The sequence below is a fragment of the Sceloporus undulatus genome, chromosome 5 (genome assembly GCF_019175285.1).
Source record: "Sceloporus undulatus isolate JIND9_A2432 ecotype Alabama chromosome 5, SceUnd_v1.1, whole genome shotgun sequence".
NCBI classification, from domain to species: Eukaryota; Metazoa; Chordata; class Lepidosauria; order Squamata; family Phrynosomatidae; genus Sceloporus; species Sceloporus undulatus.
In genome coordinates this window covers 27606032-27626324 of record NC_056526.1, presented here as the reverse complement: position 1 = coordinate 27626324, position 20293 = coordinate 27606032, and the positions used below count along the sequence as shown (strand labels likewise).

The window sequence follows — 20293 nt, the reverse complement described above, 5'->3', positions numbered from 1 at the left end:
AATAATAATAATAATAATAATAATAATAATAATAATAATAATAATAATAATTTATGTTTCCCCGCCTCTCCCGATGGATCAAAGAGGGGTTACAGACTATTAATACAATTACATAAAGACTCTATAAAAATATAAAAAGATTACAACAATATAACATCTATTAATACAACAATCACAATAACAAATGGATTGTAATGGCATTTTAAATGGATAGCTGTGTGACCAGTGTTCCAAAACCCATGGCTACCAATTAACTAACATCTCATTTTTAAGGAAGGTATCCAAAACGGTTGTGATGTGAGAACAGCAAGCATTTTTTGACATTACAGGGGCTGTGATGTGGCAGTCCAGCCCACAGTGGTAATGGCAGAATACTTTTCAGCCTTGGAGAATGCCCACTTCTGAGCTAAACCCATTTAAGTCTAGATCAGAGTCATTTTGGGAGATGGAGACTTGCTTCTCTTTGATTGCTCCATGGGTTTTGATACCACTGACCATGGAATGGGTATTAGGAGCACCTTATACCAGTGTTTCTGTTTCTCTCTGTAGGGGCAATCTAATAATTATGGGAGTGCTTCTCATCCTCCTGGCAATTGTCCTATGGGGTGCTATAGGGCTCCAGTGTTATTCCATGAACATGTTAGAAGCAGTCATGAGGAAATTTGGAGCAAAGCTGTATAAGTCCTGCTAATGACGCACAATTCAGTTTCTCCATAAAATCTGAATCATCTGAGCCATGCCAGCTCTGGACCAGATGCAATTTGGAGCTGAATGAGAGCCAATAAAGTGATCTTAAATCCTAACAAGATTAAAATTGTGTGGATGAGTGGTTCCCACACCCAGTGCATAGACCTGTTATCGATTGTCTACTCCTCTCTGAAGGAGCAGAGACATACTCTGGGTGCTCCTGGATCTCTCCCAGCAGCTTCATGTAAATGTTAATCAGCATGGGGACAGAATGGCACCCTGAGGGATGCCACATGTCAGCTCTCTCTTGGAAGAGCAGCTGTCCCCCAGCATCACCATCTGGAATCTGCCTAAGAGGTAGTACTGGAGCCACTGGAGTGCAGTACCCCCAATGCCTAACTCCCTCAGGCATTCCAGAAGGATACCATGGTCTATGATAGCCTGACTACAGTAGTCCAGGCACTGGCAATAATCAAGCCTGGATTATTGCAGTGTATTCTGTATGGTGCTTCCATTGAGATCCAAGCAGAACTGAAGAAAAAAGAAAAAAAGAGAAGAAAAAGGTGGCTAGTGTGTTGACTAAGGGATTTTTTCAACAACACATAATACCTCTGCTGGAGGAACTGTACTGGATTTCAGTATTCCAAGTTTAAGTTTTTATGGGTAAGCCCTAAACAACTTGGAATGTGGTTATCGCAAAGACTGTCTGATCCCTGTTATGCTTGGCTGGTCACTGCAGTCCTCAGAATAAATCTTTGTGACACCAGATTGTAGTGCCACATAGCCTGGAAGTTACCAGGAGCACAAGGCTGTCAAGAACAGAACATTAAGCTCCTGGTTTGTGGCATTCTCTCCCTTTTAATGGTCAAATGAGGACCGACCTTCCAGATGCAGACACCTCCTTAAGATGTACCATTTTCATGAATACAGTTGGCCCTCCACACCCATAGATTCTTTATACACAAATTCAACTATCCACAGCTTCAAAATATTTTTAAAAATATTAATTCCAAAAGGCAAACCTTGATTTTACCATCTTATATAAGGGACACCATTTTGCTATGCCATTGTATTTAAGGAGTCTTAAGCATCCATAGATTCTGATATCCATGAGAGGTCCTAGAACTAAACCCTAGTGGATACCAAAGGGCCACTGTATTGTTTTTATGTCAGCTAATGTGGTATAGTGGTTTGAATGTTGGACTAGGAAACTGCAAGACCGGAGTTTGAATCCCTATTTAGCCATGGAAACCCACTGAGTGATCTTGAGCAAGTCACTCTCTCTCAACCTCAGAGGAAGGCAAGGACAAACAAATTCTTCCAAGAAAACCCCATGACAGGGCTACCATAAGTCAGAAATTACTTAAAGACACACAGCAACAACAACAACAACATCATATAATTCTATAGAGCCAATGTGAGTGTGTGTTTATATGCATGTGCCTTCAAGTTGCCTGTTGACTTATGGAAACCCTATAAATTTCAAAACATAAATATCATCTTCTGTCAAATGATGCCGTACAAATGTTAACAGTCTAGCTACTAGGTATACAAACTTTTAATGCACTCTTACTCCTGTGCCTCTTAATAACATGGTGGCTTACAGACACTGGCTGCTGATTTTTTTTTTCATACCACAGAAAACTTCACCTGTCAATTCCTGGTATTGTTATTTGAGCAGGCAAATGTTTTAGGGACTGTAGAGAAGCTATTTTATACTGGGTTAAACTAGTTCACCATCCCATTCAGAATGTATTTGATCTGACTGGTAGAAGCTTTGCAGAGTCTCAAGCATAGGAGTCTTTCCTATCACCTGCTACCTGGTTCTTTTTAACTGGCTCTTCAAGCACTGAAGCAGCTAGAACCTTTTGCATTTGGATCATGTCACTGCCACTGTTCTTGGGTCATTTCCCCAATACCACCTTTTTAAATTTCTTTAACAGAATGAATAAGAAAAATGCCATAAACCACCAATGGAAAGCAAAGCAAATGTTCTGCACACAGGTAGTATGATGGAACACGTTAAGGAAATTGTACCAACCCATCTCAAAGTGGTAGACTTTCAGAAAAGTTAGTTTTCCAAGCTCTGAGTAGTAAGAAAATTGCAGTTATTTCACATGGTTTCGTAAAAGTGGGGAAAGTCCCCCATCAAGGTTCCTATATGGATCAGACTACAAACTATAATTTTAGGGTTAACATTAGTAGAAGTTGGTTTTGATGATGGTCCAAATATTCTGCAGCTTCTTAGATCATACCGTGTGTGTGTGTGTGTGTGTGTGTGTGTGTGTGTGGATTGCAGCTAGTTGAAACGTGACCATTCATATGTTTCATTTCCCATTGCAATTTCAGCTTCTTAAGCTGTGTCCCCCTCCCCTTTTCTTCCCGTCATTAATGTACGGTCTCTTAAGAAGGGAGGAGATTTTTTTGGGAAAAAAATGTTTCAGTGCTCCAGTTTCAAAATGCAAAGGTATGATGTTATTTGTCACCATGCCCAAAAAAGTCCTTACTCAGTAACTTTGCCAGAAGAGGGAGAGAGAGAGAGAGAGAGAGGGAGAGAAGGCAAATGTTCTCCCAGCTGTTTCCTGTCTACAGTGTCTGTAATGTAGATAAATGTGAGGATTTTCTCTAAATCCCTCTTCTGTTTGCTAAATCTCACTGTCACTGCTAAAATCAGAACAGATCGAGCCTGCGCAATGGAATAAAAGTCCTCAATATTGAAATGTAAATTGCTCTCAACATCTCACCTCTCTCTGGAGTTCTTTTTCTTTTTTTCTTTTCCCCCTCCCCCCTCATTATTTCTGCTAACCAATTCATTTCCAGAGTTTGCACTTAAGAAGCAATGGGGAAAATCAACAGTCTTTCAACACAATTATTTAAGTGCTGCTTTTGTGATTTCTTGAAGGTAAATCTTTCTTCCTATTTGATTTCTCTTTTTTAAAAAAATTGATGAGAATAAGAATTTTACTGTGTGTGATCTGATTCTGGCATGGAAGCTATTAGGTATTTTTTTCAGTGGCATTATTTGTGTATTAGGAATTTATTTCTAAACTGCTGAACAGACAGTTTTAGTACAGCTAAGGAGGCTTGACTGAATGTGCTAGTGTGTCTCTGCAAAGCTTAGTGATTGTAAAAGTAAATGTATTGCAGGTACTTAAGAATTCAGTTTGGGTTGGAGAAACATTTTTACAAAATTCTGGCTCTGTCATATATCTGAAATTTCCACTGACATCATTTTCTGTAGCTAAGATAGCTGAACATGGAACAAGAAGTTTAGAGTTTCTCTGCAGGTGCAAATGTTGACACTGTGATACCATTAGACAAAAGGTAGCTGATTCAGGTCTCTAAGATTATGATGTGCACAGAATGAAATTTGAAGGGTAATGTGCAGTTCTTTTGGCAGCTGTATGCTGGAACTATTGTACATTTATTCTTTCTTGCTTGCTCTTTCTTTCTTGGTAATATTGTCCTGTTAAAAGTCAAAATGAATTTTTTCCCTCTTCCTAAATAGAAACCATGTACAGCTCTTGCTAGACATGCAGATTCCAAAGCTTAAGCTTCAGCAACTGTGCATTAAGGAAAATTGAGCTATTTTCTTGTCTGGGTTTATTTTGCCTTTTGCAAAGAGGTTTTTGTCAAGCAAAGTCTGAGATAAATTTGTATCCTATACTAATGTTCTTTAGGAACCCAAAACTCTTTAAGGTAGATTTGGCTTCAGTAGATGCACTGACCTCTGATTCTGTTAGCTGGCCTTCACTCAAGTTTCCATTCTCAGCAAAATTATATCCTGCAAGAACAAAGTTTTGTTGTGTTTTTCCATGTGTAGGCAGAGAAGTGTTCAGCTGACAGAGACTCCAGTGCAGTAGATGCCAATTTAGTTTAGCTGTATATGTTTCTTTTTAAATGCAAGTAGAATTCATTCCTTTTATTTTAGGGCAGGGAAGGTTGTTGTTGTTTTTTAATATACCTCAGGATGTCATATAAATTCCTCATATAAAGTCAATAGCCATTGAATGGTCAGGATAACAGATGCAAAACTATGGAAAGTATCCAGTATTAAATTCACTGGAAAGAGGAGGATATAAGTAAATATGTTAATATACTAAATATAAATAATAAGTAACCAGTGCTTTTAATGTAAGTTCTTCAACATAGACATATTTGCAACTACTGTCAAATAGTGTTCTACAGAAGTAATCTGAGATATCCATTTATAACCTTTGACAGGTTCTCTGTGAATGATGAACATGACCTAAGCATGTTAACTGAAATCTTCCTTATTAAGTTCAGAAGGACTTACAATGAAATGCTGTGTATGTCAATTCAGAAGTAACTTTCACTGAATTTGGTGGGATTTGTTCCCAAATGTCTAGGATTGCAGCCCTTAGTTCCCCAATGAGGATACTTAACTGTAGCTTTAGCCCTGAAGGGGTAAGGAAAATAGAAAGGCATCTTAAAGAAGAAATCAGCAATAGTAATACAAATAGGGAACTTTCAACAAGATCCTTGTGAAACATGTCGCCCGCACTTATCTGCTATGTCAGTGAGGCTTATAAATGTCATTTAGAACAAAACTTCATCCTGTACAGAAGTGCCTGGAGCCTTCTCGTTGAAATCTTCTTTTCTGTTCCTTTGACTGAACCCACTGGACATACTTATACATTAATTAATTGTAAGGTTGTCTTTGACAGCATGGCAACAAACTTAGCATCTGTTTCACTAGCGCAGGATCATACTTGGAGCCTAGAATCCCATAAGCAACCAAAAAGAAGATATAACAAGAAATGTGTTATTTTCAATATATGCTATATCTGTTGTCATCACTGTGAAGCTGTTCCAGAAGGATCATCTGTTTTAGGTGGTCACAAAGCAACGTTTACCCGAATTTCGCTTGAGCATTCGGATGCGCTGCTTGATTTAAAGCTTGTTGAATGGGAGGAGTTGGGGGAGGGCACGGAAGGTGTAAAAGCCACGGAGCAAGCCATCTGTTGGCTTCCTTAAGCGCCACTGTTTTGGACTGCTGCTGTCCAAGCACAGCAGAGACCAAATCTTCTCCTGAACGAGAGACTGGTGAAAATCCCAGCTGTGAAATATAATTGGTCATTCATTACAGGGGTGTTTAGCCAGCCTTTCGCAGTCCAAACTCAGAGTCCAAATTTAATCAGCTGCTTTGATAAAACTCCACCCATCTGCCAGGGTATGCTTTTAAAGCCCTCTGTGTTCTATTCAATTTGCACACAAAATAAACTGGACACACCCAGACCTGTTGAAAATCCCTGCAGGCAAATTGTTAATCATCGTAAGTATTTTTGTATGACTCCAACTGTCCCATCGAAAGACAAAAGAACTATAAAGGTATGGAAAAGGAGCCTTTTTCTACAGGTTCCATATAAGGGTCAATTAGATGTTATACAGATTAGGTTCATTGGTTCATTTGGCCTAGGAATATAGGAATCTGTTATTTTTTTCCCCAAACCCTGGAAGTCTTTGTTTGTTTGATCATAAGGGGAGGGATTGAAACTCCTGGCAACTGCATTGTGTCATGTATCTGGCTCTCACAAAGTGGGGGGCATGGAAAGCTTGTCTTCGATATTTCTCTTACAATGTAGTTTTGCTCAAAAACTCAAAAAATATTATATTGTTAGATGGCATTTTTGCCTGAGGCAAAAACAAATGTGCTTCAAGAACACCCTGTGAAATACACAGTGTTCTTTAATAGTTATACAGTGCTGTTCCATTGAGACTATGATGGAAGAACTCCTTGAATTGCGTCCTTGGAAGCAAGATCATGAAACCAGCAGGTGATTTGCCCCTACACTAAACTGCTTGGAGGTTTTGTTAAGTGATGGAAAAGTGAAATTATTAAGCCTGGACCATTCAGAGCATGAAAAATTAAACACAGAGGATATTTCTGTTGGCTACTGAAGTCATATTCATACATTATGGGGCTTTTTTTTCCCCTTGATTTTTTTGTGGCATAGTTGGGGAATGACTCATGTTGCAGATGAAAATATGTTTCCTCCTCAGTCATTCCTTGATGTATCTCTTTTGGCTTTTGTGTTTGATATTTTCATTCTGATGATGTCATCATGGTGAATGAGAGTGTTGATTTCAGCATCTATGTTGCCATCTTCTGTTTTCATACAGGCTAGCAATTAAGCCATCTGTCACACACACAGGCGTGAGCAATAGAAGGGTTTAGAAGAAGAAGAAAGTATGTGCCAGTGTCACCAATCTGACTTTGTTTTGGGTATTTATATAATGAGCCTTCTATGGATTCCCTGTCTAGGAGAGATAGCCTGTCATTGCCATGGTGGGTTTTGCCCTTAACAGCTATAGCAAGCCCCAGCAAGTTTAGCAAATGGCAGCCATATGAGACAATTGAAAGGGTGCACATGAAGAGAGCACAAAGGCTAAACCCACTCCTCCAAATCGGTGTGGCTCTCAGTCATTGAGAAACTAGGTTTACCCCAGCTATATCCCAGACATACTAGATTCTGCTTATAATTAAAATGTGATAGAATATTGTTGAGTGGGCCAGAAAGTTGAGAAATGTTGTGTCTTATCTATTCTATGAGTAGATAACTGCTTCCTATATACTAATAGCTCAACTGCTCAGTTATGATAGATGTGTAATCAAACATGTCTACTAAGAAACAGAAGTGATATATTAACATAACTGTGGTCCCCAAACTGTGCTCTTTAATGGATTTTCAGCTCCCAGAATACCAGGCTATTGGCCATCATGGCTGAGGCTTCTGGGAGCTGAAGTCCAAAATCTCTTAAAGGGCACAGTTTGGTGACCACTGACTTAGAGGACCTAAGACTTGCAGAAGCACCAAAGAAATCCCACCAGCGTCAGACTGTGTGTGTTTATAGAAGAGATAGAAACCTGCTGGGAGACTAAATGGTATGGAAGATGACATAGAGAGCTTGTAGACCATGTTTTGTTACAGAGCTCACATATATATCAGATGGCTCATGCAGGTATTGAGGTGTTCCTGGTTGCTCTTGGGGCCAAAGAGGCATAAAAAGTGCTTTTGAACTTCTTGTGGTTTGATGGTATTTGTGTTTTTCATTTCTGCTTGGCTCTTCTAACATTCAGTGAAGAATATGATTAAATTGTCACTGATGTCCAGGAAAGATCAGTGTGCCTCAGCTCCTTTTTGCTGCTCCCAATAACACAAAGCAGCTGCTAATCCCAATTTAAACAGCATTTATACAGGGTTTAGAGCTGCTTTGGTAGCTGGACCACACTCAGTTTTTGTGGCCTTCCCCTTTGCAGTTAAACTCTCTGAAAACTGACGACACAATGCTGTGTGGATTTATCTGTGACATGTCAGGATCACAGAACCACATCAACCTTCCCCAACATGATGTCCTCCAGATGTATTGGACTACAAGTCCCACTAAGGCAGAAACCCATGAGAGGAGAATCCAAGCCATGGAACAGGCCTCTGTGAACAAGTTGTCTTGAATTTTGCAGATAAAATCACTCAGATTTGCTTTGACTTTGATGCTATATTTAATACAGATCTAGTGGATGTAACTTTAGCCCATGCTTGTCCAGTGATAATGGATACTTCCTGACAGTAGGAGCTGTTCGACAGTGGAACACAATCCCTTGAAGTGTGGTGGAGTCTCCTTCTTTGGAGGTCTTTAACCAGAGGCTGGATGGCCATCAGGCAGGGATGCTTTGATTGAGATTTCCTGCATGGCAGGGGTTGGACTGGATGGCCCTTGTCATCTCTTCCAACTCTACGATCCTATGATTCTACTTTTCAGTTTGTACAGCCTGAAGTGGACAGGATTCTTGGCAAGGTGAGGGTCACCACATGTGCATTAAACCCTTGCTCTTCTTGGTCTGTTAAAAAATCCAGAGGCAGTGAGGAGCCTGAATGAAGGCATAATCAATGCTATGCTAAAACAAGGCAGAGTTTCAGCGTGCCTAAAGGAAGCAATCATAAGTAATCATGAAAAGATCCTCCTTAGATCCTATTGTATTGGACAATTACTGGTCGGTTTCCAATGTTCCATTTTTGGGCAAGATACTAGATCATGCGGCACTCACCCAGCTCCATGGATTTCTAGATTAAAGAGATTATCAAGATCCATTTCAGTCTGGATCTGATAACAGAAATATATTTGGTTGCCTTGGTGGACAATCTATGCTGAGAACTGAACAGGAGGAATGTGTGTCCTTGTTAATTCCACCGGACCTTTCAATGGCTTTTGATATCTTTGACCTGGTATCCTTTCTTGTGTGGGACCTTGAGGCACTGTTTTAAAGAGACTCCATTCCTTCCTAGTCCACCTTCTAAATCCAGAAGGTGATGCTGGGAAACTTTTGTTTGACCCCTTAGCTGTTGGTTTGTGAAGTCTTGCAAATTTTCACAAAGTCTCCAAACCTTTTCACAATTTTTCTTCAAATTTTTATTTTAGTTAAAATTATGGGTGGCTTAATCAAAGAAAATTATATACCGAGACATGTGTGATGTAGCAGGCAGCTCTCACAGGCAAGTAAAAGTGGTATCTGTGGGGAGAGAAGGAAAAACAGGCCTTTGGTGGGAGGAAGCCCTATGGTAGTGTCCCGTTTTATAAGCCTCTGTTAAAACTGCTGTTAAGTGACAGTCCTTCATTTGAAGGCTATTCTGTCCAACCCTAACTCTAAAAATGAAGAACTATAATAAAGAAGAGCAGCATGTAAACTGCACACAGAGCACACACACAGTTCACCCTTTTAGGGAGATGTATTATACAGTTGGCCCTCCATTTTTACAGGGGATCCGTCCCCCCCCCCCAAAAAAACAGAGGCTCGCACTTATTCAAGCCCCATAGGTTTGCAAATAGCAGAGGCCGCCCCTCCATGTATATTCAAGGGTGCGGATCTCAGATCTGTGCATTAAGAGGGGCAACTGTAATTCTATTCAAATTATAGCATTTCTTTCAAAAATTTAATTCATATGTTTAAATCAGGATTTACACATTTTATGCAATCCTGTGATCTCTTTTTGTCTTTCTAGCAGCATGGAAAGTGTACTTGCTTTAGACTACAGCTTCCAGCTCTAGTTTAAAGCAAGTAACATTCCCAAGTTTAGTTTTTGACAATATATATCTTGTTGGGGGATAACCAGCTTGCTGTAGTGGTTTGAGTATTGGGCTAGGATTCTGGGAAACCAGGGTTCGGTTCTCCACTTTGCCCTTGAAAAGCCACTGGGTGACCTTGGACAAGTCATGCTCTCTCAGCCTTAGAGGCAGGCAATGGCAAGCCTCCTCTGAATAAATCTTTCCCAAAACCCTAAGACAGGTTCAACTTGGAGCTGACTTGAAGGTACCACAACAATTATCAAGGGTGGGGAATATATAAATGGCTAAACTGGCAATCTCTACTGTAGGACTCTACTAGGGAATTCTAATGCAATACTTTTTACTTTCTTTGTAGGTGAAGATGCTTACTGTGTCCTATGTTCATCTCTTCTACTTTGGCCTGTGCTTTCTTACATTGACCAGTTCATCAGTGGCAGCTGGCCCAGAGACACTTTGTGGTGCTGAATTGGTGGATGCTCTTCAGTTTGTCTGTGGAGAAAGAGGTTTTTATTTCAGTAAGTTGAACATCCCTTTTTCTTTCTCTCATTCATAAATCCTAAGAATGTTCCCTTACAGACTTGAAGGGACGAGACAAATATAGCTCTCCAAGACACCATGCTTGAATAATTCAATCAAACCATACAAGAAAATAAACAAAAAGTAAAGATGAAATAAAATGGCTCATTGTATCCTAATACTCAGGAATACTTTGTGGTCCTAAGGGCTTCCTAAATTTATTTTTCCTCCACCTTCCCACGGACACACCCCTCAGTTTTTTTATGCCTTTCAATACTATTATATCTTTTAACTCTTTTTCAGCTGGTTCCCTCATTTTCTCATATTAAACTTCGGGGTTTTGTTTCCTAAGGGCTTCCTAAATACAAAGGTACAACATGCTGCACTTGGCAAATACTTAGAACTGTACTTCAGCACAGAACTGAGAGTCATGTAATATTACAAACCCACTTCACTATAACACCTGGTCTGAGTGGGTATAGGAATTGATGTCCATTCAAGGAGGAAGTGTGGGAGGCAAGATGTGATAACACTAAACAACTGCTATGGGATGAGTGTGCTGTACTGATCAGTCCTCATTGCCTCAGCTTCAAGATATTGGAGCAGCAGGGCTGGGTAAATGTTGATATACAGTGCTGTAAACTGTGTTGAATGGCTTGAAAAACATTCCTCAGCCAGACCGCTAGCCAGAATCCTCTACATGCTAAATTTCTTCAGCGAAAATGACACATGGAACTAGAATCCACTGGATTATAAATCAGAGCTATACTTAGCATAATTGTTTGGAAGGAAAACATCCTAAGCACTAAATGTTCCAATGTTGGAGATGACAGCAAAGAGGAAAAATCACAAAATATTCTTCTTTGTTCAATGGATGCCCTATAAGAAAAGACTTGTTTAATGTCAAGGGGTTCTTTTTGGGGTGTTTTGCCAATAATCTTTTCATTTGGCAACTCATCTTTGAGGTTGGTTTGTGCTGATCAAGAGTAAACATGTAACAGAAATCAATGCAGTAGCAGGGCTGAAAAGCTAGTTGCTTTATTTGTGGGGTATTGTTATGTTAAGAAGATCTGTCAAAACTATGCTTTTGAATTACCAGTTCAAAATTAAGTAACACAGACCAAGGCTGGAAACCCTGGTGTGAAGGACACAATCTGTGTGCTCTTTTAAGAGTAATGCCAATTTGTTGGATACGTAGATGAACAAAGTAGAGAAGCCACAGTGGTGTCATTTGTGTGTGTCAAGAACAGTAATAACTCCTTTTGTGCTCATTTTGAAGAATGTGTTAAATGAAGGGAAAAAATTGAGGCTGCCATTATCCTGATCCACTCCCATTTAGAAATTCCATTCACTAACATGATTAACTTGTTTTTATTATTAATTCACTAATTTGTTTTGTTCTTAGTGGAGGTCATTTTTATTCCTTCTTTCCTCATCTTCTCTTAAACAAGTTCTACAGCTGTTGTTGTCAGCAGTACTGAATTCAGTAGCCATTCCTGGCCATCTCTGTTCTTCCCAGGACCCCTTGCCTGTTGTGTTATTTCACCAAGGGGAAAAAGTAGGGGCTCTTTACTGGTCATTGACTGAAATAAATTATATGTATGTAGGTAGGGGCTGCCATTTCCTACCCCCTAGAACTGCTAGAACAGTGAGAGGAAAACTGCACGTTCAGGAGCAGCTACCAATCTCACCATTGTTGCCATTAGAAAAAGTTGCCCCTTTTACTCTAACCTGTTTCAAAAGTGTGAAAGCCCCTATTATGGGGCTTTCTTTGCAAGATTTGTCCAGAGGAGATTTGCTATTCCCTTCCCCTGAGACTGAGTGCATGTAACATTCCCAGTGGGTTTCTTGGCCAAGCAGGAATAAAACCCTGGTCTCCAAAGTCATAGTCCAACACCCAAACCACTATGCCATGCTAGCTCCATATGTTTCAGATAGGAATTACATTTGTACCTCTTTGCATTTGTTTCAGAACAGATTTAAATACAACAGGCACTGTTTCGTTTTTCATGTTTTTTTCTATTTATAAAAAAATTCATTCATTCTTTTAAAACATTTTTGCACTTCATCCTATTAAGGATTTCAGGTTGGCATATGAAACATTTCAAGCTAATACAGTGATTGTATCAGTCTGGGGACTGAAAGCTTAAAGATTTGAAATCCTCTGTTGATTCACAGCAGAAGACCAGCATGGGCAGTGGCAATGTAAGCTTCCTCACACCATTCCCCCCAAGAGCTTCAATCATGACCCAGAGAGAACTCCTTGAGGGGGTGAAAGAGCACTTCATCCCATATACTATTTCTATCCTTGAAAGTCTCTGCCAGTAATGCCAGCAAGTATACTAATTAAGTATGTATTGCTTTTTGTGTTGGCAATTTTTTGCTATTGAGACACAAGACTATTGAGGCCACTAAAGTGAATCCTGCAGTTGTGGGTGTATCACCTTAGATCAGCCAGCTATAAAATTAATGTTCTGTAAAAGGTCAGGTGTAGTTACTGCTTGAGTGCGACATTTCCAAGGAAAACAAGCTTCTCAGGAAATGCTTACTCGGTTGACCTTACTTTGCCATCTGAGTCAGAACATGCTCGGGGTTAAAGAGAGACCATCATTTGGCTCACAAAGAGATGTCCTAGCCACTGAAATACAGTTCTGTGATTTTTCAAATAGGCCTGCTTTAGGAAAACTTAATTTTATCTTTTCTTCTCCACTTCTGTTATTAGAAAAAGAATATGTCTTCTTCTTCTTCTTCTAATACTATATTTTTCTCCTATCTATCTCTCTTTCTGCCACATATAAAAATATTCATAGTGATATCTATGTATGTCTTTCTATGGGGTGAAACAGACTGGCCTGAAGGAGTGGCTCTGCACTACCCCTTTGAGCACCAGATTGGGGCTGTAGCAACCGCATGCCACAGCTCCAATCCAGCATTGCCACCATGGCAGCACTATTGGTGTTCCTTTTGGTGTGTGGTGTGTGAACGCCACACCAAAGGAGTGCTGCAGCACTGCCAGCCATGTGGTCAGATGGGCAGTGTGCTGCTGGCATTGTGGTGGCATTGGGGCATGCGTCGTCCAAATGCCACACCCCCACACCACCCCGATGCCAGCACTTACTACTGGAATGCACAGCCTCTATGTCTCTGTCACTGTCTCTGTTTCTTTCTGTGTGTATATACATATTTAGTATCATAAAACCAAGTCCCTCAATACAACAGTTTGCTAGGGTAGTGATTCTGAAGATGATTGCATCTGGCTCTGATGTCAAAAGGAATAGAGCAGGTCCTCTACCCACTAATTAAATATATTGCACAATATGTTCTTGTTATTACAGACAAGGCTAGTATCATTAGCAACTACATGAAACATGCAATAAGAGCAAATGAGGATGTGATATGGTTTAGATTTCTTTTTGACAGGTACTATTGACTGCTTATTTGTATGTTTTAAATAATAATCTCCTTATGATATTTACAGATAAAGTGAATTAGAAAAACAAGTACAAATAAATCATACTCACATTTCATGAAGTATTTTACTGTTTTTCTTTTTAATAATGCTCATTCTATGTAATGTAGGCAAGACTTGTATATGTTCTCTTCCACACTTTGGGTCCTTATGTATACATGTTAAATGCCTGTATATGGCTTATGCTTTAACCACATTGTGGTGAGCTAATTCACAAACTAATACACATTTAATACTCTGTTAGAAATGAGCACGTTACTGTGCAAGCTTAACCAACTGTCAGGAATTCTGGGAGCTAAAGTCCAAAACATCTGGAGGACTCAAGTTTGGGAACCACAGCTCTAGAGTTTTTGTGTGGCATTACATTCCAGAAATCCTTCTCATTGATTTTTTATATATATATATTTTAAGTATTACCTAAAAATATTCATGGAAAAACTAAACTGCTACAAGTGGCATAGAAAGTTTCTGAAAACCACTTTTGGGGGAGGGGGGTGTCAAGATCCTGAGAAGAGTGATGGAACCTCCCAGCAATGTCCAGTGGCAATAAAAGACTAGACAAAACTGTATTATGGTTCTAGATACTAGCTCATCCAGGGCACTGTTGAGTCTCCAAGTACTATTTTGCTTCATTTTCACCATCTTGTCTTTTGTCTGAGGTCAAATCTGCACTGCAGAAATAATGCAGTTTGACACCACTTTAACTGCCATGGCTGAATGCTATGAAATTCTGGAATTTATAGTCTGTTGTGGTACCAGAACTCTCCGACAGAGAAGGCTAAATAACTCACAAAACTACAAATTTCAGGACTCCATAGCACTGAGCCATGGAAATTAAAGTAGTATTATTTCTGCAGTGCAGATTAAAACTTAGTTGCTGCTCGTTCACCTAAGATGTGCAGAAGAAAAATGTTAGAATCATTTTTAACATTTGCATATGAAGAAACTTCACAGCACTTCATACATAATTGCTGTGGAATCTGTAAACAACCCTGCAAGAAAGGTCAGTATAAAGAACTATACCTGGGTGGTAGAGAAGAGAGGCTATGGCACAGTGTCAAAGTACGTGTTACATATGTGGACGATCTCAGGTTCAATTCCTCTGATAAACATTTACAAATCAGGCAGGCTGATATACAATGGAAACTAGCAAGTGCACTCTCCTCCTCATCTCAAACTTATTGCTTGAGTTTTGCAGTTCCCAAAAGCCAAGCTGGTACAAGGTAGCAGGAAGCTCCCACTGCAGTGCTGAACCAGGCTAGGAAACACCACCTGCTTAGCCCCAAGAGCATTTCTAGAGCAGTCACAGGAAAAAGCAGGCATCATGGGGTTTCCTTGGCAAGGTTTGTTCAGAGGGGGTTTGCAATTGCCTTCCTCTGAGGCTGAGAGTGTGTGACTTGCCCAAGGCCACCAAATTGGTTTTTTCTTAGATAAGCAGGGAATACTGGTTTCCAGTTGTAGTCCAACACTCAAACCAGTATACCATGCTATTCTTTGAAAATTATGTCTGAGAAAGTGATTTCTTCTCCTTCTCCTGTCAGTATAAATCTGCTGAGCACTACTTCTTCTCCCAATTTGTATTCTAGGCTCCATTGGTTGTATATTAATTTTTGTTGTTATTTATTTTAAACCCCAGTTTCTCTTTATTAGGTAGGCAAATTAATTCTTTGGATACTTGCTAGCAATGTATATGGGAAGAAGGAGGGGGGATCAAATGTCAAAGTCCCGTCTTGAATACTTATGCTTCCTTCTGCAAAAGACACAAGATTTCAGGTTGTTTTCCAGCTGTTTGAGACCAAAGGGCTATCAGACTGAAATACAAAGATTAATTATGGTTGCCAAGGATCTCTTTGTGAGACTAGAAAGCCAGTATTTCACCATGCCATGGAATTTGAGCTATCAAGCAGTTTGGTTCAACAACAAATAATGGAATGCTGTACAAAGAGAGACAACTTGGAAACATTTGATGTTATTTGGCAAGCATTTTGAAATTACTTTACTCAGTGAAATATCACTTGTTCTTTATCACCTAGCAGTTGTTGGCCAGCTCTGCCTTCTGTATTCTTCATTTTCCCCTGCTTTTCCCCTGCCTGCTGTATCAGTGGATAATGTTTTTTCACCTGCATCTGTAAGCTACTTTCTCTTCCACTATGTATTGGTTTCTGTATAAATTGATAGCTATGGTAGGATAATACACTAAGAGGCTGAGTTATGGAGCAGGATGTCCCTAGTTGAACAACCACCCCTTGGTTATGGACTTTAGCAAGCTACAGACCTCTCAACATTAGCCTCTAGTCTGCAATATGGGAACAATAAGAAAGCAGCAAGTGGTCTTCCAACAGGACAGATTATTTAGCATCTATGCCAATACAAAAGTGGCTCTTCAAGGTCTCCTTCCCTAGAGGTCTTTAAACAGAGGCTGGATGGCCATCTGTCGGGAATGCTTTGCCTGACAGTTCCTGCATGGCAGGGGGTTGGACTGGATGGCCCTGGTGGTCTCTTCCAACTCTATGATTCTATGAGTTTCTTAAGGTTCTAATAATATCTTACCATGTCATTTCCAGAGGAAGATAGTAAGGGCCTCTTAAATATAAAAACGAGTGCCTCGTTCATATTGTCAGATCTATAATTCAAGAAAAACTATGTCTTCCACTCCACCTGTTGGGACTCACATTGAACACTACTGGGAAACCGATGGAAAGTCAGCAGTATAATCCATAATTGCTCAAAAGAAATAGGGTGCTGGTCCTCTGGAATGTAGACAAGAGCTAAATGAATGAATAAATTGATTCATTCATTCATTCCATACACATACCATAATTCTGCCGTAGAGGTTTTCACTTTCAAAAAATGAAATGCATTTTTCCAATTATAAAAGTCATCTGTGGGCTAAATTCAAATCTTCTGAGGCATCACTTGCATTAGAAAAATGAAAGCTGTAAGCTAAAGTGAAAGAATTGGCACTAGGCAAGAATGATCTAATACATTTTTCCTTGAGCAAAAGAAGTAATTTCATCAAAGTATTGGAGGGATCTGGGGTTCTGGGATATCTGGCACTTGGCATTTCCTGAAACCAACCATGATATCATTTGGTTTTCTTGCCACCAAAAAAAACCCCATACTGCTGAGGGATCTTACCTAAGCATGTAGATACTTTTGTATTTTGATATCTCTGCTCAAACCTATACAATGGTGATTATAATGCCATCCACTTCTATAACTATGCTCATTCTGATATAGTAGCTTATTTACCATACTTGAGGATTCTGATGCACTTGATCCCCCTTTCAGCATATATATATTCCTTAGATGAGCTTGATGACTTCAGTATCTGAGAAACAGACACATTATTTGTGTTATGGAGCCAGATTTACATGGAAACAAACATGTGCCTGAATTCATACTTGATACTGAGTGTGTACACACACACACACACACAATGTGTATGGTGCTTTAGAAATGTGTGTCGTTTCTTATTTCAGTTTTACTTTGCTCTGGCTTGGCTTGGCGTATGGCCATACAAAATTTCAAGACAGCAGTGGATATTATTGTGCTAAAACTGACCTTTTGAGAGTATCAGTATGAATCAGTATGACTCTGACTTAGTCAACATGTCACAAAAACTGGCTGAGGAAGAATTCCAGAAATGAAGGCCACTGTCCTCGTTGCACATTTTCAGCAGAATGTAGAACGAAAGAATATGTGGAGAAATTTAAACTTTACAGGGCAGAAAAACAGAAGGTAAGCAATTGGCATTTTGGGGCCCATACCATTTTGCCTCTTCGACCTTTTTCCGAACTGTTTAACTTATTCAAGCAGTCTTTCTAAAACAAGGGGTTTTAGCCCTTGAAAATGAGATAACTGGACTAGAAATATTAATCTGAGTACTTAACATGAAGTTTCACAAAACTCCATATAGAGTTCACAGGCTCAATAGATAAATATAAATTATGAAATAGAATAAATATTTAATTACAAGATTTAAAACTCTGCTTGCAAGGATAAGTACTGTAAAATAGTTCAAAAGGTCAGCAGTTTCCTCACATATGTAACCTAAGAGGTCCAGTTTTGTGCACCAGTAGGAGAAATCAATGTCGTCTTCAACAGTTAAATGCTTGCCAGTCATGTAACATCACTTGATTCAATCATGTAAGCCATGCTACATAAAACATCTCATGTCGGATTTTATTAACTTGACATGGAGGAAATAGTTCCTGACTAAAAGCTGGTCACCTAAAAAGAAGCTTGAGAACTGTATGGTGTTGGTATACAGATCATCAACAAATTCCTCTGTAATAAGAGTTTGAACAGCAGACATTATATTTATTCCCTTATTTGAGAAACTACATGCTTACCTCAAAATAGTTGTAAGATTACTACTGCATATGAGATTTAGGAGATCATCGCATGGTCAGTTTTGCCCTGGCCGTGCACAGGACAGGATCAGGTCAGATCAGGGAATAGCTGGTGTTATCACATAATAAATTGCTGCTATACCACCAAAATCGAATGGCAGCGTGCACCCAGGGGACACAGCACAGCAGCAATTTACTGTGCGATAACACCAAATTTTCCCCGTTCCGATCCAATCCCATCCCATGCCCAGCCAGGGCAAAAATGACTGTGCAATAATCTCCCCAGAATCTTATTGTATGGGAAAAGAAAGCTGAAGAGATTTTTGCTGTGCCATCCCAGCACTTCCATTCTCTTCCAAAGGGAGATGGTAATTAAAAGTGTGCCTTTTGTTAAACTGATTTTTCCAGCATGGCAAAAGCCACAGTTTTACAAACGTTTCCTTATGGAAGAGAACAGAAGTACTACAATGGCATGTAGAGAAAGCCGCTGCTCTCCTGCTCCATTTTCACTTTCTTTTCTCATGTAATTGATTCAACTAAATATGGTCTGCGTCTTCTGGTGTAAATATAGCTTACCTCAAGTGCAATGGGGAAACACAGAGACTTCTAAAGTTCTTAGTGCACAACAGAAATTCAATACAAACAAAAATAACATTTGTTAACATTAATGTATAAAAGCAGAGGGGATTCAATGGTAAAATGTCTTATGTAAACCTAGATTAAGACAATCATTTCCCCCCATGACAGCTGACATTTCAAATCATCAAATTTGAAATTCCAGAGGAAGAAAGTTGTCTAAAGCTATTCAGTAAGTCAATAATTTTGCAATCCGTGTTCACTAGTGAGCCTGTTCTGATCTATCCCAGAATGGATGTTCACCTGATGACAACCTGATGACAACTTTTAGCAATATGGTTCTATTAGACTTGGCAGTAGCAAAAGACAGCACTTGAAGCAGAGAGAAAAAACTAAATAAGACCATGTATCCTTTCGGGAAGAATTATGTTTTTATTTGATGAAATTACTTCTGCTATGATGGGGATGATGAGTTAAAAGGTTTGAACTGGAGAAGCAGCCAAAGGCAACATTTTAGGCATATAAATCTTCATGTACTGCCTTTCTTGCTCACTGAAAATTAAAAGATTAACGACTGGAATCTATTTGCCCTTTATTTTAGACAAGGCACAGCCACATCTTCTATTGAATTTTATCAGTGTGTTAGATCAAATGGAAAAGAAAGGGGAGAATTTAATACTGGAATCGTTAACTGAAGCTTGTTAGTGTGTGCATTTCCTGTGCATTGCTTAGTGTTGTGTTGGTGAAGGTTTCTTACAGAAGCACTTGGCAAACTCAGCATAAGTTCTTGGCATTACTGCCCCTCCTTACTTTTCACAGAACCTGAAATACTAAGAAATCCTTGATTTGTTTTACTTTTGGAATATTCCATGATGTAATTGGCCAATTTTTCCCCACACAATCACCTCTATTTGTCCTGATATTATTAATGGCTTTGCAATATTTGAGCAAGGAGAACAAAAGTCATTTGGACAAATCATATACTCAGTCAAGACCACACAAGTCTAATTAAACCCTTTTGCTTAAAATGTTGAGTACAGAAGACAACCTATATCATAACTGCAAATCAGAGTCTGGGTATAAGAAATTTTGTTGTATATAAACTCAATGTGTTATAGTGATCTTAGCTGCATCCTTTGTTTTGAATGTTCACATATTTATCATGCTTAATGGATTCCTTGGACAGGTATATAGGTTCCAAGAGATCTGGGGTTTGAATGTTATCAGCAGCATTTTGAACTCAGCCCAGAAATGAATTGCCAGCCAGTGAAGATCTTTTAAGATGTTTGTTTGTAGCTTACTTTTTTCCTGACAGCCTACAGCAAGGACAAAACAAAAAGGTTAAAATAAGATAAAAGTAAAAACTGGGAGATATAAAAATGAAAATAGAATTAATCATATTAAAACACCAATAATTTTGAAAAGTGTATTATCTGTTGTTTCTATAGTATGCCAGTCAGCAATGTTGGGAAGCCTGGAGAAGAGAAGGTGAAGAGGTGATATGATATGATAGCCCTGTTTAAACGTTTGAAGGGATGTCATATTGAGGAGGGAGCAAGCTTGTTTTCTGCTGCTGCAGAGAACAGGACCCAGAACGATGGAAGCA

At 39.3% G+C, this 20293-nt stretch overlaps 1 protein-coding gene across 5 annotated transcripts in view; it reads left to right on the top strand.

The window, feature by feature from the left end:
• IGF1 (insulin like growth factor 1) overlaps positions 1–20293 on the top strand; it is a 164053-nt gene that overhangs the window by 80781 nt on the left and 62979 nt on the right. For 2 of the 5 annotated variants that reach the window (XM_042470038.1, XM_042470040.1), the window contains exons 1-2: positions 3255–3589; positions 10127–10286. In XM_042470038.1, the coding sequence (XP_042325972.1) occupies positions 3527–3589; positions 10127–10286 (223 nt within the window). In that variant the 5' untranslated portion in view covers positions 3255–3526. Of the gene's footprint in view, positions 1–3254; positions 3590–5917; positions 5984–10126; positions 10287–20293 lie in introns of those variants that run through there. The other 3 variants (XR_006104226.1, XM_042470041.1, XM_042470039.1) reach the window with 3 other exon arrangements.